This window comes from Octopus bimaculoides, chromosome 3, assembly GCF_046866305.1.
Source record: "Octopus bimaculoides isolate indiv1 chromosome 3, ASM4686630v1, whole genome shotgun sequence".
In the NCBI taxonomy this organism is placed as follows: Eukaryota; Metazoa; Mollusca; class Cephalopoda; order Octopoda; family Octopodidae; genus Octopus; species Octopus bimaculoides.
Window position 1 is genome coordinate 82728728 of NC_142930.1, and position 27500 is coordinate 82756227.

Genomic DNA, 27500 nt, shown 5'->3' on the forward strand with positions numbered 1-27500 from the left:
TTAAAGAGAACTGGAGAAGAGAGACAGAGAGAGAAAGTGAGAGGGAGAGGAAGAGCTGAGAGTGACTGAATGTGTGTGTGTATGTGTGTGTTTGCGTGTGTATGCGTATCTGTGTGACAAAAACTTAAAATGGCGGTGATATTTAAAATGATCAATCTCTCCCAGAACAGTAACACTCCACAAACGACTAGCAAAGACAAATAGATATAAAAACAAAAGTATAAATCGAAGAAAAAAAAACATGGTATGAAACGAAAATAACAAAATAGTCGCAATAACAAAAGGAAAACAACAACAACAATGCAGAATAAACATATCACAACAACAACAATAACAACAACAATAACAAAAAACGACGACGCAGACAACACCGCCGCGTAGAACATAGTACAATAATTATTTTGAGTGTTTTGGGCAGTTTATCATTTAAACAAACCTTGCTTTATTCCGAGGTGTTGAAAAGCTAGAAAAAAAAAGAAAAGAAAGGAGAAAAAAGGTATGATTAAACAAACAAACGAATGAAAAAAAAAATCAAAGAAACAACAGCAACAACGACAACAACAAAAAAGCATGAAGAAGAAAAATGAGTGACAATAATAGCAAGAACAACAATAGTAACCAGCAACAACAAAATAGATTCATAACAATTACCAGCTGTTTCTAAATTTCGGGTGGCGTCAAGACGTAGTAGCAAATAAATAAATAAATAAATAAAATAAAAAGGATGAGAGGGAGTGAGGGAGAGAGAGAGAGAGAGAGAGGAGAGAGAGAGAGAGAAGGGAATACGTAAAATAAAAGAAGCAAAGATGGGGTGGTTAGTGGTGTAAAAAGGACGAGGTTTAAAATTTTAAAAAAACGTAGAAAAAAGGGTGAACAAAGAAACAAATAATAATAATAATAATAATAAATAAATAAATAAATAAATAAGCAAATAATTAGATAGAATAATAATAATAATAATAATAATAATAATAAATAAATAAATAAAATAATGTAAAGATTGGTGGACGTCTCTTTTGCAGAAAAACCACAAACAAATCGGACTCTGTCCACACCTTGGCATGGATTTCAATTGATACTGGAAAATAGACTACAAGATGGATGGATGGATGGATGCATGACCAACTTATATTCGTGTGTGTGTGTGCGTGCGTGCACGGCTGCGTGTGTGTGTGTGTGTGTGTGTGCGAGAGAGAGAGAGTATGTTTCAGTCATTAGACTGCATCCATACTGGAGCACCACCTTGAAGAACTCGAGTGGAATGAATCGACCCCAGGACCTTTTATTAAATCCTAATACCGCTAAGTTACGGGTACGTAATCACACCATCACCCATTGTCAAGCGATGATGGAGGGAAAGCGCAAGCAGGAGCACACACACACACACACACACACACACACACACACACACACACACACACACACACACACAACACACACGTATACGTATACAAGTTTCTCTCAGTTTCCGCTTATCAAATTCATTCACAAGGCTTTGGTCAGCCCAAGGCAATAGTAGAAAACACTTGTCCAAGGCGTCACACAGTGGGACTGAATCCAGAGCAATGTGGCTGGGAACCAAACTTCTTACCACACATTGCGCCTTCAGTGTGTGTGTGTGTGTGTGTGTGTGTGTGTGTGTGTGTGTGTGGGCGTGCGTTCTTATTATTATATAATCCCACACCAGTCCTGACCAAACTACTCTATGGTACGCCGGTAGTTAGCCGAACACTGAGACACGAGCCCATTAGTTATACCTTGTCTCCACCAAGCGAAAACTAAAGTGCATACACTGACATCTAGTGATGAATTGTGCAATGTGCAGCGAGACAGTCTAGGAATATTGCACTCGCTTCCGTACCCTGCCTATTGCTGTATTACTGTAGATTCTGCTAGTGGTCAAGGCAATGCTGGGCAAAGTAGAATCCATGACAATTAGGTTATTTATGTTATTCAGCGAGCTGGTTGGTTGCATTCGTTGTTCTCTGGTGCTGGGTTTAGTAGGTGCTTCTGGAAATCAATTGCTAGGTTTTAAGATAATTCAAGTAAGGTTGGAGTAGTTGTATAGCAGTAACTGGGAATTGGTAGAGAGCTGCGAGCGTGATGTCATCTGTGTATGAAGCTATAATTTTGTAGGTGTATGAGAAGACTGAAAAGAGTAGGTGGGAGGAAAAACTTTCTGATATATTCTATTCGGCAAATTACAGGTTCTAGGGATGTTGCTTTTGGACACTACATAGGTTTGACAGCTTGGCTGGTAGCTTGTTAGTCTGCAGTTTGAGTTTGTTTCTTGAACTGTTTTTGTATAGTTGGCTAGAGAGGAAGAGAATCAAAAGCTATGCTGATATCGATGGTAGATATATGTGTTGTCCAAACCATCATGTGCGTGCACGCGCGTGTGCGTGTGCGTGTGTGTGTGTGTGTGTTATGTTTGTGAGTAGTGTGGTGTTTGCATGTAATAGTCTAAATGCTTGCGATTTCGAGAGTATGAGATGTGACTTAATAATGTCAACATGAGACTTTCTAGAATTTTCGTGAGTGTACATATAAAGGGAAGGGTCCACATGATGTTATTTCACTTGGGGTTTCGTTGGGCTTTAGATTGTTCTATTTATGCCATGCATCCAGATTCTGGGAATTTCACAGTGTTGTAGATGCTGCTTAGTGCAGTGATCCTTTCAGGCCTTATGGGTTTTATATGTATATATGTGATTTGATCTGACTCCAAGATTGTCTGATAAGACCGTTTGTTAGGTGTCGTATCACTGTTATATTATTTGATGCTGTTATCATTATGACAGGAGTTGGCATATGAAATTGGTTGTGACTGATACTATTTATAGCTATGTATTAATTTATTGTTAATTCTCAGATTTATACTCAATGAAGATGCTTGCCGGTTTTATTATATTGATGTGCTTCAAGTATTTCTTGCGTTATGTTGTTTATTATTAGTTTACAAATGTGACTTGTGATATCTATATATCCAATTATTGCTTTTATATGTAATACTAGATCCTTTGCGAAAGGGTTTATCGTGCTTGATTTATATATAATTTTAAATGCAATGTTATTACCAGTTCAAATATGCTTGAGGCACGGTGGGCCACCTCATAGCGCTATCATACGGTGACTGAAATAGCATTAAAAAAAAAAACAATCTCTTTGATCACTTCGCAGCATCACCTGCCTAGTGTCTGTGACTGAAGAGGAGACAACTACTCCGAAATGCTGTCATCTCACAGTGTAGGTGGGTGGTGCGGCGAACTAAACTAGTTGTACCCATATCATTTGTCTACAACAAGAAATTTTCTCCATGACAAAACACAGTGAATGGCTTGTTCTCCAGTTCGAATGTGTCTCAAGCATATTTGAACTGGTAATAACATTGCATTTATACATATCACTACCTAACGTTCCCAATCCGTAATTTTGAATGGTAGGTCTTTTATGTTCAGGCAGTAGGAATGTTCCCTCAATTAGAGCTTCCTGAAATCGTGAATGAAGAAAAACATCTTTTAGTTCTATAAAAGCATTTTTAATGATGGTACGAGCTGTATAGTAGAATTTTGAGATACTTTGCATTATGTTTACAGATTAGTTTTTGTATGTAAATCGTTCATTTTAAAATTATTATGGGGCCAATCTGTAACGTAGATAATAAAGATAACAACGGTACGTTCTGTTTTAACGATGCCCTTGCTTATTTTATGATTTCTCCCGTAAAACCGTGATTAAATATCCTTGCTTGGTAGTGTTTGAGTATTTTGAAGACTTTGTGAGGGGTTTACCTTTAGATGTGTCTTGGAAAAGCTTTGCGCATACTTGAAGTAGCTGTCGTTTCGTTCTCTGGCGTCATTTTTCATATGAGAAATACTTCCGTTCCTTATTAGATTGCAATGATTAGCAAAGGATATCTCTCTCTATATATATAGTTGAAATTTATAGAAAAACGAAGATATATATATGTATGTATGTATGTATGTATGTATGTATGTATGTATGTTTTATGTGTATGTTGCGAAGAATCTATGTATCCTAGATATTCTGAATAAGTGACCACCGCTGTTTGTTCCCGACACTTTATTCAGCTATATGTGCTATATTTATGCGAATGAGTATATAATGGAAATTTTCAAGAAGTCACAGAGGGACGTACGAGTATAAGTATATTTACGTATATCTACATAGACATACACATATTTGCATGCGCGTTCATGTCTGTGATATCCTTCTAAGGTCTATGCATTCATCCAATTAATCAAAATTAAGTTATGAACCAGGAATGTCTAGGAACAGCATATCTGTATGATTAAAATTTTCGCTTTGTAACCATGTTGCTTTGCGTTTGATCTCTCTATGCATCATCTTGTGTAATTATTTTCTACCTTACTCTTGTGTCAACAAAATTCTTTCTGATTGAACTTTAGTACACAGAAACTGTTTGGAAGCCTTTCGGAAGGACTGGTGTTCGACCTGAAAATAACGTCGTCCTTCACTTTCACAATTTACAGAGATACTGAAAAAGAAGGCGGTGTGTTACGCTTGCCCCTTTAACAAAACTGCAACGAAAATTAAAGAACAAACAAAACTCAAGACCGAAACATTCTAACTATATAATCTCAAAATCCCATATGGAAGCAAAATATGTTTATTCCTTCAAGTTGGTTGCGTTCTTAACATGGCGAGAAAATATACCTACATTTTGGCAAGTTATTCATCAATAATTCAAAATCGGAATATTGTGAAGACATCTTTTACGTAGAGAAAAAATGGTAACTGCATTGTTTATGTATACTTCAGATGTTAGATAAGATGATACATTTATAAGAAATACAATAAGAAAATAACTCAGTTATGTATTCCAAACTTAGCATAGATGTAGATACGATATGTAAACAAGGAGAATCAAAAGTGTTGTATTATGTGCGTTTTAATTCAATGTCATGCAACCTTCGCATATGTATTTATCTCAAAGATACATGAAAGTTCGTTCATTCCCAGAATACTCGAAAATATTTACTTTAATTATGCAGTTAGCCACTGAGTCATATAATTATATAAGTAAGACACTGTAGTCAAAAAGTTTAGCAAGGATTTGTAATATCAGATAAGATGTATTATACTGATTAGATAAAAACATCATTCAGTGAAATAAATTTGTAAATTTTTAAATTTGTAAATATTAGTAAATTTGAACTTATTAATATTTGCGATCTTTATTAACAAATTATTCTGGAACCGATAACCAAAACATTTAGTGTTTGACAAGATTTAGAGCTGAAAGAAAATAATTCCCTCACATTGAGATATGTGTCTTGTTATACAACTTTTAGAGGAAGAATAACTGAAGGAATCTGCAAGCAGTCAAACAACAACATCTGTTTTTAGCCTCAGGGTACTTAGCGTTAAAAAGTGAAACTATTGATGCTGAATATTAAATGTAGATTTGAAGATCACTACATGAATCCGGATCACAATTTTGAGATAGATTTCATTGAAAATCTATCTTTAGAATAATCACTATTTCATCGTAGAGTTCATTGCAAATTTAACTTTACAATTATCACAATATCGATATTGCTTCCTGGAACGCACTCTGCTGAGAAGTTCATAAGGATTATGTATAATTCAAGAATATCACATTAAGAAAAACTAAAATGAATAAAATGACACCTAAGAAAAGTTAAAGACCACATTCAGTGAAATAATTATTCAAAATAATCTTCAAAGATTTCGGTGCAAAATCCTTCAGTAAATTTTGAATTTGTAGCAAAAAAAATAAGTGCAACTTGTACTATCAAAAGCTGTTAACCACTAATTTTGTTGTAAAATGATTCTAAAAAAGTATTAACGGTGGCATATCTAGGACTTCTTTAATTCAGATATGTTAAATGAAATGACAAAATGCAATGTTGTTAGGTTTTAGCTTTTCTCAAGAATGTTAGGAAAGCGAATGAATAGAATAGCTTCAATTGGGTACCAGAAAAAGTTTCGTGACTTGAGCAAGCTGTGTAAAATTCCCTTCTGTTCATTGACAAACATAAATCAAATATAACAATACGGATCTCTTTTGATTTAGCTCAAAGCAATTTCTGTGACAAAGAAGATATAATCGATTGAAATTGAACCAGGATATTACTGGTAATGATTTGATTGACTTTGGAAAGCTGAAAAACAAAGTTAACTCTCCCAGGTATTTGATTCAGCTACATAATGCATTTTATAATAATGTTAATAATTCTTTCTATTATAAGCTCAAGGCCCGAAAATTTGGGACAAGGGATGATTACATCGACCCCAGTGTTTAACTGGTACTTATTTCATCGAGTCCGAAAGGTTGAAAGGCAAAGTCGACCTCGGCAGAATTTAAACTCAGAACATAAAGACAGACGAAATACCGTTAGGCGCCAGCTCGGCACCTTTTAATGAAAACTTTTTCTACTGAAGGCACGAGGCCTGAAACTTGTGGGGAGAGAACCAATCGATTACATCGACCCACTGGTATTTACTTTATTAACCCCCAAAAGGATGAAGGGCAAAGTCGACCTCAGAGGAATTTGAGCTCAGAACGTAGCGGTAGACGAAATGTTGCTAAGCATTTTGCCCGGCCTGCTAACGATTCTGCCAGCTCGCCGCCTTAAATAATAAAGATAATAATATAATCTTTTCTACTCTAGGCACAAGGCCCGAAATCTTGAGGGAGGGGGCTAGTCGATTAGATCGACCCCAGTACGCAACTGGTACTTAATTTATCGACCACGAAAGGATGAAAGGCAAAGTCAACCTCGGCGGAATTTGAACTGAGAACGTAAAGACAGTCGAAATACCGCAAAGCATTGCACCCGGCATGCTAACGTTTCTGCCAGCTCACCGCCTTAATAATAATAATAATGATAATAATGATAATAATAATAATAATAATAATAATAATAATAATAATAATAATAATAATAATAATAATGTCAGTAACAAGAGCAACACAAGCAATAGCAACAACAACAACAACAATATCAGTGTTAGTAATATCGAAAAATTGAAGCAGATGACGAATAAGCTGTTAAGTGATAGGGGCGGGAGAGGAAGAGAATGCTGTGAAAGAGGAAAGAAGGGATACGGAAGTGGACTTTTAATCAAGATGATGTAAAAGAATAGCGGAAATACTAGTCAATGAAACGGAAGAGATATTTTCCGCCCCAAGATCCTTTGGTGTTTTTATAAAAACAAAGGGCAGTCAGCTGTGAAGGTGACCAATCCATCTTGCAGAAGTCACAATTTCCTTCAAACAAACACACAAACGCATATATACGTTCACACATGCGTTCACACGTTCCCTTCCCTCCACCACCACACACATACACACTCGCTCACGCAGACAAATACACACACACATGTACATACACACAAGATTACAAGCTTAAAATGCACAAATGAAACCACCATCTAAAATCGAAGACATGCATCCAAATGCATTCAAATACACGCACACACACACACACACACACACACATACTCAGAAACGTATACACACATGTTCAGAGACGCAAACGCGCGCACACAAACATACATATGCTCAGAAGGACACACGCATACACACACACACATGGTGAGACAGATAGACAGACAGACAGACACACACACACACACACACGGATGCATGTATGTTAACATTTACAGGCATACACAAACACGCGTACTCATGCACAAGCACAAAAGTACATACATAGAGTCCAAATACTCGTATACATGTACTCATCTACATAATAATACATATACTAATATGTACACACAGATATTCCACCGTTGAATTCTTTTTATTCAGGTATGTTCCATAGATACGAACGCACATATAAACACATGTACACACACACACACACACACACACACACACACACACAGACACACACACACACACACACACACACACACATACACACACACACACACACTCGCACGCACACACACACACACACATGCATGCTAAGATACTCATATATACACACGCATGTTTAATTCATACACAAACGTAAAAACGCATGCACATGCATATCTGTATAAATAAACACACATGTACACACACACACACACACACACACACACATAAACATACACACACATTCACATACAAATACAGACACATAAATATAAATAAGCCTCGTATAGATACAAGCACACATAAACATCCCACACACACGAGCACGCACGCACGTACACATACGCGCGCGCGCGCACACACACACACGTAAATATAAATAAAATAAAGCTATAAGGATTCAGCTGGAGAAAGTTCATAAATATACGAAAGGTAGAAACGTACTTACTTGTAGTTGCGATGACATTCACCCGGAGTGGGAGTTGAACCGACACCGACCAATGAGTTCATCACATCCTTCATGGATGCTAACCACATCCGACGGTCGGGCAAGGAGAGCGCGGACACCGGATTCGTAGTGGCATTTGTTGTTGAGGTGTAGAGTTCATTTTCCGAGATTCAGTGAGAATTCAAGTTTACATGTGGTCCCCGGTCACATGCATACACACTTTAGGATAGCGTGATCTATAGCAGCTCATCTTGCCGTTGACAGTCGACTGTCGCAGAGGATTCACTGACCAAATCACAGCCGATTTTCAGAGCAGACGTAGCTTGGGTTTGAAGCGGGTTCTAGAAACATGCTTTAACAAAAGCTAAGAAATTCCTCATATCCGTGGTCTTCCGACACGCAAACACCATCCCCCAATTTCTGAGGGCCCGTGTTAGAAAATGAGGATGGTAGACAAAAATAAAAAGGCCAAACAAGTTTTATATTTTTACTTGCGTTTTGATTTCCAATCATGCCAAATCAAACTTTACTTTCCATCCTTGGAATTGGGACGAAAAAATAACTAGTCAGAAACTCAGACAATTATCTTCCGTTAAAAAAAAAAAAAGAACCAATTGTACTGTCCTCTTGGAAGTTTGAGTCGTCTCTATGTCTACATGAAGAATGAATTTCATTTAACAAACTCCCCTACATTGGCCGAATACATCTGTACAATCAGCATGGTGGAGACCGCTCAACAGAACCTCTTTTCGTAGTGGCAGTTCTGTCTTGAGTTCTAGAACATATCAGGCCGGTTACACAGTTTCCATGGTCACATTATAGCCGAGTGGACCGGAGCACCGTTATAGAAAGTATTTTGCTCAAACATACAACACAACGCTCTACCCGGTTTCGGAATCGAAACCACAATCTTACGATCCTGAATGCAACAACCTAACAACTAGGCCACATACCTTCGCACCTGCCTTTGAAAAGAAGCATTCAAGTTATCTTTTCATACTGGCTGCTGGAGATCGGATCTCGGACAAGTGCTAACCTCGAACCGCTTTTGCATCATATGGTATGGTTATAATAAATTTTTAGGTGTGGAGGAAGAGGCGAAGGGAGATTATATACCTTCATCTCTGGCCATGGCAGAAGATGGGTTGCAACATTGACTTCAAATCATATTGAACTCTGTATTAGAAGCAAAGACACTTGCCCAAGGTGCCGCGCAGGAGAACTTCATCCCAAACCACACGTCTGGGTAGCAGTCTTCTTAACCACATAGCCACGTATACGTCCATAGTGGAATTTGAAACCTTGTTCACTCTTTTGATTCTAATATATTTTCTAGAGGCTATTCTTTTATTTTACACCTGTTGTTACGTAGATCTTTTTTATCGGCGACATTTTCATAGTAACACATCCTTCCAGCCCCCGCGTCTATCTCTCCTCCTCCTCCTCCTGTTCGTCCTCTTTCTCCATAGAATATTGAATACAATACTATCGTTGCATGGTCAGTAAGATAAACTACTTTCCAACTAAGCAACGTTTAACCATTAATACATTTATTGCTTTCATATACATTTCTATATATTTTCTGTGCTTATCTTTCGCACTACTGGTGTTACCAACGCCACAACCAACACCACGGCCACCACCACCACCACCACCACCACCACCACCACAAATATCATCGCAATCTTATGATTTAATATCATTCATGTTTCTTGTTTTTGATTCTTTCTTTTTTTTATTATTATTTTTCTCCACATCTCTTTCTCTTTTGCTCCCTGTCTCTCTCTCTCTCTCTCTCTCTCTCTCTCTCTTGCTCTCGGCCCATTGCTCTACTCGACACGATTGCATCAATGCTTCTAACAAGCAGTGTTAACCTAGCTAGCCCTTTAAACCAAGCACTCGATAAACATTTCAACCACTGACATCAACACTGATACACTCACTCACCAGTAACCCATTCCCCACTGACACCACCACCACCACCAATAACACTAAACACCAATAATAATAATAATAATAATGATGATGATGATGATGATGATGCACCTCAACCAAACTCCACCTATCTTTCACACACACACACACACACACATTTTCCACCGCACGACATTTCTGATATTTTTCGCATAAACCAATTGCTTCAAACCTAATCAACTTCATCGCTTCAATTTAATCACCTTGCTCCTTCCACTCTCACCCCCTCTCTGACCCCCCCTCTCTTTCTCTTTATTTTATTTATCTGTTTATTATTTACACCTCCCTTCATCTCCTTTTTGCTATGTGGATGGAGAAGTTATGCATTTATCCCAGCACCTTCTTTCTGTCTTTTCACCCGCTGCTATTGAAAGGCTATCTTCCCTTCCTCCCCGCTACTTCCCTTTTTTTTCTCTCCTTCTTTTTCTCCTTTGTTTTTGTTTTGTTTCTTTCTTTACTTCGACTTCTCCTTCACTTACCGCATTGCAGTGTGTGTCTATCAGCAGAAGGCAACGTTATGCTGAAACCTGTCCGCTGCTAAGGAGGTGAAATCGAGCGACAAATTGGTCGTGATTCAACCTGCCAAAAGTGTATCATAACTTTAACTAATAGCTAGAGTTTTGAATAACATTTTACCATATCTCCCTATGGTGGTGGTGGTGGTTGAGAAATAATAACTGGGGTGGCTTGATGGCTCAATGGATGTACGGCATGTTCATAAGGCTAAAATCGAGGATTCGTCAGGCAATATTAAACTTGTCGCAAAAACACAGACAATATTTCCTGTCCGAAGTAGAAAACTAAATGATCCAGTCAGTCCCCTTGAGGGATTCACAGCCTCCACAGCACTTGACTAATTTTCCATCTTGTTGAGCAATAGCTCTGTATTGATGTTTTCAGCGGCGAGTTTTTATAATGATTAGCTCACAGTACTGGCCATTTCTAGCCTGGGAATATTGGGCCAAATAAAGATAGTAAAGAGAGAGAGAGGGGGGAAGGAGAGACGGAGAGAAGAAAAAAGACTACTAGAGCTGAAAGGAAAGGAAAGGAGGGTAAAGAAACAGTAGGAAAAAGAAAAAAGAGAAGGACGGAAGGGGGAAGTAGAAAAAGGAGCATGAATAAACGAGGAAAAAGGGGGTGCTAGAGAAAAATTAATCACCACCTTCCATTAACGGGAATAAATCAGTGTTAAGTGGGCGAAAATAATTGACTAATAGGCGCACGCGATCTTGCGAAGAAAAGCTAATTCACTTGTTTAGGCTGAGGAGAGCGACAGACCTCGTTCTGGTATCGGCTTAACGTGGCAGACGACACATCACATTCTGCCAATACTTAGAAATTGATACCATTTGTATGTCACCAAAAGGATAAAGCGGCCATTTAATTGATTGGAATTTTTGGCGCATTAATTCCGACACATACAATTTGATTTTCCTAAATTTCAGATAATATAGAAAAGCTTTCGGCAGAGAGATACGTGGCGCCTGAAATCAGACAGATCTTGTTTGAAGAGATTTCTGCGTCTTTACCGACCGTTATTCCACTCACTGTTCAATGTACATTGAAAGAAAATAAACTCGTTTCTAATGAGAGCGGATTTCCACTGTGATTTCAATACGACTAATCCAGTTTTCCTCCAATCTATCTTTCATTTGTTCTTTTATATTCATACCACTTTTTTATTTCTTTCTCTTCATAATATTTCAGTACACTTATTTTTTTCTTCTTAATTTCCTTATTATCATTGTTCGCTTTTTATTTTCTTTCTTGCTTTAATTTTTCTTATATACATTATATTATTACTGTTATCATTATTTAATGGCAATATGAACTAAATAATTGTATCATACATAGGCAAGAAACCTGTGATATTTTCGGAGAAAGAAAATATCAAATTGTCACGTTCAAGCTTTGCCAAAGACATTTTTGCAATGATTTCCAAACAAGCTAGTTTGGCATAGTGAGACGGTGATGGGTCGTTCTGCTATTCTTTGTGTCTGTAGCAAATATGTTTTTCCTTTCCGTATAATATATTTGTAAGCTAATGTATTTTATAGTTCAAGTTAGGAAAAAGACACCCATTTTATTTTCTGTTAGATTAGACAAGCCTACCGCAATGTTAATATTCGTATACCTGCATTGCTTGGGCCAAAAATATTTTGGATGCTCAGCATTAATAACTCCAATTGGTAATAAAATTAGAGGTCAATGATATGCCACAAAATCAACTTTAAATGCTAGGTGTTCGCCACTTTGTAAAATAATTCAAATTTTGGCACTGGGCCAGCAGTTTTCGTGGAGAAGGGAAGTTGATTAACATCGATCCCACTACTTAAGTGATAATTCTTTTATCTACCCAGAAAAGATGAAAGGCAAAGTGGCTTCGGCGGAATTAGAACACAGAACGGACGAAATGCTGCTAAGCATTTTGTCCGATTCGCTAATGATTCAGTCAATTCACTGCTTTGACCCTTTGCCCCCTCTCTCTCTCTCCTCCCCCATCTCTCTCTCCCCTCCCCCCATCTCTCTCTGGGTTGCTCCCTTTTCTTTCTGATATTTGATAATGATTCGGAGGGGATGGTAAAGTTTGTTTTCTTTTTCCGGGTGTGTAGATTTTGGGTCTTGTTTTCCTGCAGTTCTTGATGCTGTTGTTAAAGTTACACCGTAATTATTAATATCTGATGTAAGTAAGGCAGCGAGCTGGCAGAATCGTCAGCAAGCTGGGAAAAATGCTTAGCGGCAGTTCGTCCGTCTTTACGTCCTGAGGTCAAATTTTGCCAAGGTCGGCTTTGTCTTTCATTCTTTCGGGGTCGATAAATTAAGTACCAGCGAAGCACTTGGGTTGATGTAATTGACTACTGCCCTCCCACAAAATTTCAGGCCTTGTGCCTAAAGTAGAAACGCTTATTATTACTATTTACTTTTCATCCTTTCGGGGTCGATAAAATAAGTACCAGTTAAGTACTGGGGTCGATGTAATCGATTTAACCCCCTCCCCCGAGTTTATTGGTCTTGTGCCAAAATTTGAAATCAATATTTGGTTAGAGTTAACATCACCACAGTCCAGGGTCGATCCTACGGTTTGTACAAACTGACAGTTGTGGAAATTTCCTTGTCTTTGTCACGCACCCCTTGGCGCCCTCTAGTACATGGCGATCCCGTGTTGCCGGTACCTTGAGCCGGCCCTGCTGGAGTTATATAACTTCAAATATCTTAAAAGCTGGTTAAAAGTAAATCATTTTAATAATCTTGCATTTGGTAAGAATTGTTATTATTACAATAATTTTTTAAAATTGATTAAAGCTATATTATTACAATAATCGTATATATGTTTTACGTTCTATCATTACAAACTCATATACATAGTTATCTATCCATCTATCTATCTATCTATCTATCTATCTATCTATCTATCTATCTATCTATCTTTCTATCCGCCTGTCTGTCTATCTGTCTTTCTCTCTGTCTGTCTTTATGTCTGTCTGTCTGTTTATCTATCTATCTATCTATCTATCTATCTATCTATCTATCTATCTATCTATCTATCTATCTATTTATCTATCTATCTATCTATCTATCTATCTATCTATCTATCTGTCTGTCTGTTTGTCTGTCTGTCTGTCTGTCTGTATGTCAGTCTGTCTGTCTCTCTCTCTCTCTCTCTCTCTCTCTCTCTCTCTCTCTCTCTATCTATTTATCTGTCTATCTGTTTGTCTGTCTATATCTATCTATCTTTATATATATTTGATACATAGATGGCTGGTGCTATATCATTACAATAAGCTTATATGTGGTTTGTTACTATCACAAAAATTTTATATTCGTTTAGTTATTATTACAATATTATATTTGCTTAGTGTTCTGTCATTAGCATAATCATATATCTAGTTATTTATGATAACGGCAATCGTATATTTGGTTAGTTATCATTAAAATGAGCGTACATTTAGTTAGCTTTATTATTGCAATGATCTTATGATTAGTTAAGGAGACAAATATCATCACAATAAAAGCAAACTTTTCAGAAGGAATATCAGCAATATCCAAATCAATTCTTCATATTCATTGCATTTTATGGAGAAGTTAAACAGAAACATGAAAAATTCAGTACTTTTGCTGAAATTTCACAGAGGAATATTGTCTACTAACCACAAAATAACTCTTCGTTTTTACAAAGAACTGAAACACCATAAAGGCGAGATAAGGGGAGCCTCAATACAGTGACTTGACGTGGAAATGAAAAGCGATCAAATTCTCTCACATCACATCCTATCGTCTTATAAAAAGACAGACACATTGGAAAATATAGTCCCTGAAATATTGGTAGTTGAAAGCTGGAATGCCTAACAACAACAGCAGCAACATGAAGACAGTACAAGGGAGATAGACAGACAACAAAAGAAAAGTAAACGCCGTTGTTGATGTTGCTGTTTAACTCCTGGTCCGACTTGATTGAAATGATCTTTGGTCAAATGTGTTCTAATCACAATCATCTTCTTTTTGTTCTTCCATACTTTACCGAGAACTACATAAAACAGTGTGTACTGCTGTTTTCAAGACGTTAGGATAAGGTTGAAAAGAGATTTGGTTGCTATTTCTAACTGGTTGAACGATTACATAAAAGCTGCTATTTTGGTTTCTTCCTGGACCGTTTTGTAGAGCGCTCCGATTTTCTTCATTATCAAATAATGTCGCTTAATACTTTGTGAGTCATAAAGATGACAATATCACAGCGCCATACGATACGTGCAATGCTCAGTCCATCCATCCATTCATCCATCCATCCATCCATCTTTATCTCTCTCTTTCTCTCTCTATCTGTCTATCTGTCTGTCTATATTGTCATTCTCTCTCACTTTGTTTGTCTCTTTACACATGCACGCACGAACACACACACGCACACACACAGATGCAGTTAGATAGATACAAATGTATATATATATTTACATACACACACATATATATGCATACACTCATTCATTCACACACACACACACATATTCACACACACATGCACACACACATACATACACACATACATACATACATATATATTTACATATACACACACACATGCATACGCTCACACACGAACACGCACAAACACACAAAATATATATTTCTAAATATTAGATTTGTCCAGTTGAAGGAAAATATTTGGACATCTCATATTGTCTTGCAAACGCATATTTTTTATATTCAATCTGCCTCTCCCTTCTCCTTATCCTCTGTTCCTCCCCCTTAATCTTAAACACACACAGCTTCCGAATAGACATATTTTGAACGAGAGATGACCAGTAAAGAAATTATATATACACAAGCGATAGACAAATGTATAGTATTCCTGTGTAGGATCTTCTATATTCCTTAACCAAACGTGTGCGCATATATGTGTGTATGAATATGCCAGTGTAATAACTATGATGTTGGTTTGTGCATGTAATATACATATACATATATATACATACACACCTACACACCTATATATATATATACTTAATTCACTGGTACTTAATTCATCGACCCCGAAAAAATGAAAGGAAAAGCAGACCTGGGAAGAATTTGAACTCAGAACGTAAAAAGCAGACGAAATGCCGTTAAACATTTTGCTCGGCTTGATAACGATTCTGCTAGCTCACTGCCTTAACAAAAGCCGACCTCGGGAGCTAATAAAACGTGGGACTCTGTCTAATGTTTCTAAAAATTATTCTCTCAAAAATGGGGATGTTGTGTCGTTCATATTTGCGTTTTTTTTAATTTTTACTTCACAAGAGCATTAATAGAGGGATATAAGTGAAAAATAACGTTTTAAATTGGAGAATATAATGCATGCACACACATACAGAGACACACACACATATTTATATGTATTCTCATATATACATTTATATACATGTATATAGATACATCTATATTGGGTCATCCCATAAATAATGCGGTTTCTAATACTTTTTTTATTTTTCAAAATTAAGATAAACAAAGTTCTTTTTTAATCTAAAGTATACTCTCTTTCATTTTATATAATGCTTTCCCATCTATCTGGTAGACTTGCAGGGTCCCTCTTCGAAAATCCACTTGTTCGTGACGAAAAATACTCCTCCAGTACTGTTCTGATCTCGTCTACAGAATTCATATTTTTTCTGTCCAAATGATTTTGAAGACTGCTGGATAAATAATAATCTAATGGGGAAATGTCCAGCGAATATGATGGGTGGGGCATTCAAACTGCTCCAGCCTTTGGAATGTTATCCTCGCTGTATGTGGCCGAGCGTTATCCTGATGGAAGAACACCTTTTGTCTTGAAACCAAAAGATGGTCGTTTTTCTTCTAGCGCTGACTTAAGCTCAAGCTACTTGCAGTAGATTTCCATTGTTATAGTTTGGTTTGGGTTTAAAAGGTCGAAGTGGACTAAACCATCCATATTCAACCAAACATATAACAACACCTTACGTGGGTGAAGACCTCTTTTAGCCTGGGTTGCCGGTGTTTCTCCTTTCCCTACCCAATATCTTCGGCGCTTGACATTTTTATAGAAAACTCATTTCTCGTCACCAGTCATTATACGGTTCAATAAAGGTTCATTCGTGAGATGTGACAGCACTGAAGAGCTCACATTCCCCCTCTATGCGCGATTAGATTCGAAAAGTGTGTTAGGAACACATTGACCCAATTTGCTGACTTTTCCAATGGCACACAGGTGTCGATGAATGGTTGAATGACCAAATCCAAGCTTCTTTGCTAGTTCCTCAACAGTTACGATGGGATTTTCTTCCACCAGGGTTTGCAGGACGTCCTCGTCGAGCTCTATAGATCATTCAGAACGAGGTTCGTCTTCTTGGCTGTAGTTTCCGGCTTGGAATTTCTGGAACCACCGTTGAAACTGGCTTACGCTTATTGTCCGATTCCTATATACTGCATTAATATTCTCCTCGCACATTCCGTTACGTTGTTGCCTTTATTGAACTCATAAGGCAAATTATGCCGAGTATGCTCCTTTAACACTATCATTATAGCTTTAAAATCGAACTGCACTCTTCAAAACTTGCGCTAAGAATAAGTACAAGATAAAATTACTAACTGCTTTTATAGCAAGTTGATGCAGGTAGTTTATCCCGTCCCCCTTCGACGTTTAGCTCATGCAACTGAAAAACCGCATTAATTATGGTATAACCCAATATATGCGTGAGTCTGTAAATGTGTGTGTGTGTGTGTGTGTGTGTGTGTGCATGTATGTATATATATTTGTCATACATATATGTGTGTGTGTCTCTATATACACGCACACACACACACATTCATATATATATATATATATATATATATATATATATATATATGTATGTATATAACTTCTACTCTGTGACCCTCACTATTCTCCCGCCTCACTCAATCCCAACAACAATTTTAATAAATATTTTTAAAAAAAACGAATAACACGAGAAATAATTGAGATCCATCCATCCATCCATCCATCCATCCATCGTACCCCACGACACCTAGTTTGGACAGATTGGACTATTTAAATGGATATGAGCTTATTGACACAAGGAAAAACAACAATATATAACTGTAGCAACAACAACAACAAAAACGGCGGCAACAACAACGACAAGCAATCGCTAGCAACGCGAACAAGAACAAAATTAATGGTAAAATATTGCAGTTGGCAGACAAACTCAGCACAAGACACGGAACGGAATGTTCTGGAATTGTTGAAATATACTGCAATAGCTTACATAAATAATTCATGTACGTTCAGAAATACGAAAAAGAAGAAAATAACAAATAGACTTGACCATTCATTCATTCATCATATCGGAATTATAAAATATTGCTGTGAGTAGGAATGGGTTGAGGGGAGAGATGGGTGATTAAAGAAGGTCGTCATATATATATATATATATATATATATATATATATATATATATATATATGAATGTATATATATATATATATATGAATGTATGTATATATATATATATTTGTATTTGCACACATACATATGTATATACGTATGTATATAGACATATATGCATATGGTGTGCGTACTCACACACACACACACACACACACACACACACACGCACACACACACACACACACGTATATACTTGTGTATAAGTACATACGGAGAGTAGCAGAGAGGCAGATTGATTGAGCGACAAAAGCAAGACACATGCACACATACATACACATTCACACAGACATATATATGCATATGAATCACACACACACACACACACACACACGCACGCACACACACACACACACACACACACACACACACACACATTCACAGTGACGAAGAGAAAAAGGAGAAATAGTAAAATGACTTCCTAATTTTAGAACAGAAATTGTTTCATTTTATTCAATCTCAATAAGGTTGATGTTTCGAAATCTGATGGCTCTGTCATATTAAAATTATAAACACACACACACACACACACACACACACACACGCGCGCGCACCCATGCGTACACACACGCACATACAATGCTCACGTTCTTTCTCTCTTCCATTCTATCTCTCTGTATCTCTCTCTCTCACATACATATGCATGTGTAGCCTCATTAGATTTGACTATAATTGTTCGATGCTATTTCGAGCAAATATGGAGCTTCCGTACATTAGCTCAATCTACTAGAACTCGCAAGCTAAATCCCCTTAAAATCACACAGTACAGTTTTATACAAACAAATGGCACATTGTACACTGTAATCTTAGGTACTTCATAAACAGACGACATGGTCATGACAGCTTGCTTTTGATCATACTTCTTTTCGGTAAAATTTGACCTGATACACAGAGAAACTGCCAACAACACCAGCACTAACATTCTAATCAATGGAAGAGAAAAATAATGAGTGAAGTGAATGAAGGAGACCTCTACGTTGTTGTTCAACCTGTTAGACATAACAGCCAATCTTCCTTAGATCACAGTCTAATGCTTTTGAAAAAAGCAAAGACTTATTAGATAATTGCAATAGTGGTTATAGAAAATGTTATGGTGACGTCTAGAAAATCATTGAAATCATGTCTACTCGATTAGAGTTAAACTGGAGATGTATTACAATCAACAGAAATGAGTCACGTGACTGAATCTCATCATTATTCATGAATGTATTACCGCTTGTTATATTTGCTCAACAACAGCCGCTGCGTAAAACAAAGTATGCAGTTAGTTAATCTTATAAAACTGAATCGACTAAGTTGATAGCATTCTTGATACAAGGTGTGTTTATGTGCTTACTTATCTTATTTGTTTTTCAAGGTCAGGGTCAGCCGAACATTGTTGGTAAGACGCGGAGACCAAGAACAGCATTTACAAGCCAACAGCTTTTAGAACTTGAACGACAGTTCAAACTCAACAAATACCTTTCCAGACCAAAACGTTTTGAAGTCGCCACGTCATTAATGCTGACGGAAACACAGGTAATCTCCCCTTCTTTATACTTATCTTCCTGCCTATCAACCTGCCTACCTATCAACCTGCCTGCCTACCTACCTACCTACCTACCTACCTACATACATACATACATACATACATACATACATACATACATACATACATACATAAGACTGTTAGACATACTAGGTTGAGTCAAAAGTTTTTTCGTACCTCAAGCTTTCATTAATAGTTCAAGCAAAGCACATACGAGAAGCGTTTATTCATCAAAATATATCTCATCATATTCTATTATCTGTTGCCAACATTTGGCTGGTTTAGAGGCAAAAATCTCCGTGCACCCATTTTCAACCTCATCCATGTTGTTGAACTTCCGTACGTGTAGAAAATTAGCCATGGCTCGGAAAGGAGGTAACCTGATAGTGCAATGTTTGGCCTGTAGGCAGGGTGAAACAGCAATTTGAGTTCCTCAAGTTCCTCAAGTTTGCGCTTGGTTATATTGACAGTATGTGCTGGGACATTGCCATGCTGAAGGAGTGTGCACCTTCCATCGACCAACGCTTGGGGGAAGGCTTTCAAAGCACCATATACTCGCTACAGTTGTGGATCATAAAAAAAGTTTGCATAGGAGTAGGAGTGGCTGTGTGGTCAGTAGCTTGCTTACGAATCACATGGTCCCGGGTTCAGTCCCACTGCGTGGCACCTTGGGCAGTTATCTTCTACTATAGCCTCGGGCCGACCAAAGCCTTGTGAGTGGATTTGGTAACCGGAAACCGAAAACAAGCCCGTCGTATATATATATGTATATGTATATATATATGTGTGTGTGTGTTTTTGTGTGTCTGTGTTTGTCCCCCCCCCCCCACCATCGCTTGACAACCGATGCTGGTGTGTTTACGTCACCGTAACTTAACGGTTCGGCAAAAGAGACCGATAGAATAAGTACTAGGCTTACAAAGAATAAGTCCTGGAGTCGATTTGCTCGACTAAAGGCGGTGCTTCAGTATGGCCGCAGTCAAATGACTGAAACAAGTAAAAGAGTAATAACAACATCAATAGTAGCACAGATTTTCAACAGAACGTACTTCCTGGCTGGTAGAAAAGTCGAGGAGTTAATATAGAAGATGTGGGCTGCAACATCTAAAGAACGCCATGGAAACAGACGAACGTTTTTTAAGCTATAGCTAATTGAAGTTCATAAACTCAGTATATTATGCGAATGTAAGCGTATACAGATATACTTGTAGATAATACATACAAACGTACATATATAAATACACACACACATATACACACATATATACCAAGAAACATATGTACATATACATATATCTACCTATATATATATATATATATATATATATATATATATATATATATATATATATATATATATATATATATGCGAGTAAAAATAAATACAAAAAAAGGTGGATTTTTTTGTATGATTGTGTATAGAGGAATATATTATTTTGCTTAAAAGAGTTCCAACACTGTCTGTTTTTTATGTTTTATTCATATTCCTGCAGAACTAATGTGGGGTATAGAATATGGAATATACAATATATAATATAATATACAATATATAATATAAAATAAAATATATATATATAAGCAATGTTAATTCTCTAAGTTAGGTATTAACAGTAACTGCACGATAAAGTGAAGTATATTGCCACTTAAATGTGGCTGACCCCTAGGGGTGGATGTTACTTTTGCTTTTAGCCCCAGGAGGACATCTCCTCCAGCTGGCTTATCGACACACTTCTGTGTCCTGTTCGTTTTGCCAAGGGAATTTATCCCTCCCATCGAGATCTGTAGCACGAACGGACCCGGGTTTCAGGGTTATTTCCCTTCGTCAGCGTCCGATAGCGACCGATCTGCGATGACAGAGATAAATTCTTGGCAATCTTATGTACCTTTTTCCAGTGAAATTCTTCACTGATATCGAAAAAGTGAAAACAAGCAATGTTAATTCTCTAAATTAGGTATTAACAGTAACTGCACGATAAAGTGAAGTATATATATATATATATATATATATATATATATATATATATATATATAGAGAGAGAGAGAGAGAGAGAGAGATGTACTTATGTATAAATGTACGTGTAGACGTGTGTGTGTGTGCGTATTATTCTTTTAATCTTTTACTTGTCTCAGTCATTTGACTGCGGCCATGCTGGAGCGCCGCCTTTAGTCGAACAAATCATTGTAATCATTAGTCGAACAATCATTGACATATTCATCGTAAGCCTAGTGCTTTTTTTGTTGGTCTCCTATGCCGAACCGCTAAGTTACGTGGACTTAAACACACCAACATCGGTTGTCGAGCGATGATGAGGGGATAAACACAGACACACAAATACACACACATATATATATATATATAAATACGACGGGCTTCTTTCGGTTTCTGTCAACCAAATCCACTCACAAGGCTCTGGTCGGCCCGAGGCTGTAGTGGAAGACACTTGCCACGCAGTGGGACTGAACCCAGAACCATGTGGTTGGGAAACAAGCTTCTTAACACACTGCTATACAGACACACATACACATTTTTGTGTATTTGTGGATATATGTACATGTGAATATATATGTATACGTGTGCATTTATATATGTAAAGATGTTATGCACCTCCTCCATATATATATATATATATATATATATATATATATATATATATATATATATATATATATATATATATATATATATGCAGAGCGAGAGAGCGAGAGAGATAAAGAAAGGTAAGAAAGAAAGAAAGAAAGAAAGAAAGAAAGAAAGAAAAAGAAAGGGAAGTAGAGAGAATGATACATGCATTCATGAGCCATGCATGTCTTAGTTGCCACCTTCAAGTGCATGCAAAGTAAACAGACGGTATTGTTATATAAAACTTTGTATGGACACTTAAAGGTGAAAGGAAATTGACCTGACGTCAGCTTTATAGACTACCACCCGCTGACACGTGGTACCTGACAGTATACGGCAGTGTTTTTTTTTTTCATATATGCCACCGTCTTCGCTCTTTCACGTGTTTGTCTTTCTTCAAATATTTCTTATTATAGAATAATTACAAGACAAACAATTACCTTTGTGTATCCTTGTATTTCCATATGTAAGTGTGATGTGATAGAGGGTAACAACGTGCGATGGCGGAAGATATAACATGAGTGTATGTGTGTGAAAGTTGCTTACCTTAGAAAACGGAGAATGCTGTTCTTTGATCTCTGAAAACAGATTGCTGGTAATTACCTGACAGTATTTGTTTGTTCAATAAGTAATATGCAAGATAATCTACTTTTTGAGAAATACACACACACACACACACGTGTATGTATAGAGAGAGAGAGAGAGAGAGAGAGAGAGAGAGAGAGAGAGGGGGGAGAGACAAGGGTAGAGGGAGAGGGACAGAGAGACAGACAGATGGAGAAAGAGAGAGAGACATAAAGACAGTGATAAGCTGCAGGTGTGGCTCTGTGCGTAAGACGTTTGCTTACCAAACACATGGTTTTGGGTTCACTCCCACTGCGTGACTTCTTGCATAAGTGTCAAATACTATAGCTCCGGGTCGACCAAGGCTTTGTGAGTGGATTTTGTTGACGGAAACTGTAAGAAGCCTTTCGTGTATGTATGTATGTATGTATATATATATATATATATATATATATATATATATATATATATATATATATATATATATATATATATATATATAGATAGATAGATAGATAGATAGATAGATGTTTTCATGAGTGTGTGTATGTGTAGTATTTGTTCCCCGCTCCCGCCACTTAACGATACATGTTGGCTTGTTTACATTCCCATAACCTAGCGGTTCAGCATAAAGAAACAGGTTGAATAAGTACCACACTTAAATAAGTACTGGAGTCGATTAATTCAACTAAACTCTCAAGGCAGTGCTCCAGCATGGCCGCAGTTCAATGACTGAAACAAATAAAAATCAAATGAAAAGATGTGTATATAACTGTATACATATATTTATGTGTGCGTGTGTGTGTGTGTGTGAACGCGAGTACATATGCATGTGTATGTGCGTATGCTTAAGTGTGCATAAATGAATATATATGTATATATATATATATATATATATATATATATATATATATATATATATATATATATATATATAAGGAATAGAGATGACAAAGAAAAACGATGGTTATGTTATGAACTTCTTTAGCTCACAGCAGTTTCTGCTATAAAATGCCGTGAACTCACAGTTAAGTGCCTGAATAACATCCTATAGCTCTATCGGACCCTTGAATATGAAGTTCAATTTATTTGAGAAAAAAAAATTACAATATATTGGGAAGACATTAAAATGTGAAAGTCAGTACTGATGTATATAAAAATTTGTACAAATGTAATCTTTTTCCCAAATAAATTGCACTCCATATTCAAGGCTTCGATGAATATATATCGGATGTTATTTAGGATCTCAACTATGAGCCCATTGCATCTCATAGCAGAAACAGCTGTAAGCTAATGACATTCATAACAGGACAATCTTTTTCGTTTGCCATCTGTTTTTCTTATTACTACCCTATACTCGTCGAATATATCGTGCTGAAACTCACGTATATTGAGATCTACGCCAGGTTATTAGTGTCGCAATGCCTAAGCAGAATATCAACTTTATACCCTACCAGGACACAAGATATATATATATATATATATATATATATATATATATATACATATATATATATATATATATATATTTATATATATATATATATATATATATATAAACTTTGGCATCGAAAGTTACACAAATAAAAGAACTGGACCCCGTTGCATAGTGCCAAGGACTCCAAATTTGCCATCAAGATGTAGGACAAGATACTGCAATAGCCTGGGCTTCAGAGGTCCACAGCTCTTCAATATCCTCCCGAAGAACCTGAGAGACCTGCAGGCGGTGGATGTAGGTGTCTTCAAGATGAGGCTGGACCTCTTCCTGTCAGGTGTCCCAGATGAACCAACTTCACGGCAGGAGGTGCAGATGCGAGCAGCTGCATTGAACTCTCTCATGCACCAAATGTCAATTCCTGAAGTAAAATTCGTGAAGTAAAATCGTGTAGCAACACCAAATGGCGGTGCCCCAGCATGGCCACAGCTCATGAGCTGAAACTAGATAGAATGAAAAATGAAAAATGAATATATATATATATATATATATATATATATATATATATATATATATATATATATATATAAAGCAAATAAGTAATTATAATGGAGTATCCTGTATGTTGAAAACTTATACCTGGTCATCCATGTTACTTATTTACTTTTTATTCACCTTCGAGCTGTGTGGATAATAGAGGACTGACATGGAGCTTCAACTTAAGTACCACGATCACACCTACACATATATACTTGCACACTTACCACACATCTAGAGAAAGACAGAGGAATGTACAGACAATAGAAAAGAACACTCGATACGTGTTGTAAAGTGTATATGTATGTATGTATGTATGTATGTATGTATGTATGTATGTATGTATATATGGATGGATGGATGGACGGATGGATGAATGAATGTTAGGATGGGTGGGTGGATGTATGTGTAAGTATGTATGTATGCATGTGTATTTGCACTTCGAATAACTTTGTATTACTCAGTTTCACTGTTGTTAGAAAACATTCCTGATCTTTGGAATGCATGCTTCTGAGTAACAAAACTTTCATTGGTTGCTTTTAGCTCATTGGTTGGATCAGTTTATGCAATGGGATTGATAGGGACGATGATCATAATCCTAGGACTGGAGACAGTAATAATACAAATATTGTTGTTCATAATTTCTTAATGTAAAATAAGCTTCTTATTAAGTTTTCTTTTTCTTTTCGGTTTCTCTCCAACAGGTGAAAATTTGGTTTCAAAATCGTCGGATGAAATGGAAACGAAGCAAAAAAGCAGCCCTTGAAGCTAAAGCTAAAGCAATCGCTGATAAAAACGATGCTAAAAGCGAGAGCAGATGTGACTCTAATGGCGGTAATGCTGACGGATCAGACGATCAAGATGGAAAAGACAGTATGATCCCGTTAGTTGTCGATGACATTGGACCAGACGACTCGTTGCAACCAGTTGATGCCAGAATCAAGAAAATGGAATGTGAATCAAATGACTCCAATTTTAATCGGTTACCCTTGCATCCACCATCGGTCGTTTGCATCAACAGTCCGAAATCGACAGAATCGGAGACATTGAAGACTCCAGCGGCAAGTGTTGCTCAAGTAATACCCACTGTCCAGTGTAACATTGTGCAACCAACGAGAGGATAATTATAATCATATTGTTGCTTTACTGTGTTGGAACGCAGAAAAATAAATAAATTAATAAATATATAAAATTACAAGTAAAAGAAAAAGCAAAACAAAATTAAACATTTTCTTGAAAAGCTATAGAAAAAGTAAAATGCAAAAGAAATGAATAAACATTCCTATCTCCAGCGAACTGTTTGCCTAAAATGAACACTTTTGCAAGCACAGAGAAAGCAACAAGTCTCACATTCATGTGTGTGTACACGTACATACAGACGTGTGTGCGTGTGTGTGAATATGTGTGTGTATGTGTGTGTGTGTGTGTGTGTGTGTGTGTGTGTGTGTGTGTGTGTGTGTGTGTGTATGTGTGTGTGTGTGTGTGTGTGTGTGTGTGTGTGTAAGAGAAAGAAAAAGAGAGAGAGAGAGAGAGAGATACTTTAGACAAGAAATAATGATAGGTCTGATTGAATTTGCGACTAGAAGAAAGAATTGAATAAAGCAAAAAACTGAAATAACTTCAAGATCAACCAAAAATAAAACCAAAACCAAACAGCAAACGATTACTGTTCCATTGGATTTTGAAACTGTCAGCATTGAAAATTATCTCCCTTATGTTTGGTTGAGGAGGAGTCATTCTTTTTGACCTGCTTGTCACTCTCTATCACACACACACACACACGCACACACACACACATTCTGTTACTCCCGCCCAAGCTTTTCTCCCTTACTCAACTGTCTCATTTCTTCTATCTCCATTATTGTCTCAACATTCCAACATTTTTTCCTGTTATTTTTCCCATCATTCACTCCAATATTCAAATACGTTGCAATTACTAATTGTCGCGAGCAGCCTCAATCAAAGACATACTCCCAGACAAAAACGTCCTATAAAAATGCACCAGTAATAAGACATTGTTCAGCCGTCATTAGTAACCATTAGTGACAAAGAAAAACAAAATCCAGCTTTTTCTCTCACCGGATAGAAGCCATCAGGAAAGAGTGAACTTATTTTGTTCATTTTATCAAGTCGGGAAATAATAATAACAATAATTATAACAATTAAAATTATAATTATAAATGTATGTATAATAATGACAACAAACATTACAGCAGAGACTGTTTATAAAGAATTTCAGTGTATCAATTAACATCGATTCATTCTCCTAATATAAATAAACAAATATCAAACTCCGATTGCATATTATTCAGGCGATGAACAAAATGAAAACACGAAAATATGAGAAAAAAAAAATACAAAAAACATAATCCTATACACAAGAACATGTCTATAAAATCCTGTACATCCATCCATATGTGTGCATGTGTGCGTGCGTGTGTGTGTGTATGTATGTATATATGCATATATGTATATATATATATATATATATATATATATATATATATATATATATATATATATATATATATATATATAAATGTAAAAGTATATGTGTCTGTATGTATGTACGAATATGCGTTATATATACATCCTCTACTCCACGA

The 27500-nt window shown here is 36.7% G+C and overlaps 1 protein-coding gene across 1 annotated transcript in view; it reads left to right on the forward strand.

The window, feature by feature from the left end:
- The window catches only part of LOC106867491 (uncharacterized), a 196730-nt gene extending 169542 nt beyond the window's left edge, over positions 1–27188 (forward strand). Inside the window, exons 2-3 of the mRNA XM_052966265.2 lie at positions 19568–19728; positions 25599–27188. Coding sequence (XP_052822225.1) covers positions 19568–19728; positions 25599–26018 — 581 coding nt within the window. The 3' untranslated portion in view covers positions 26019–27188. The remainder of the gene's footprint in view (positions 1–19567; positions 19729–25598) is intronic.
- The last annotated feature ends 312 nt before the right edge of the window (positions 27189–27500 follow it).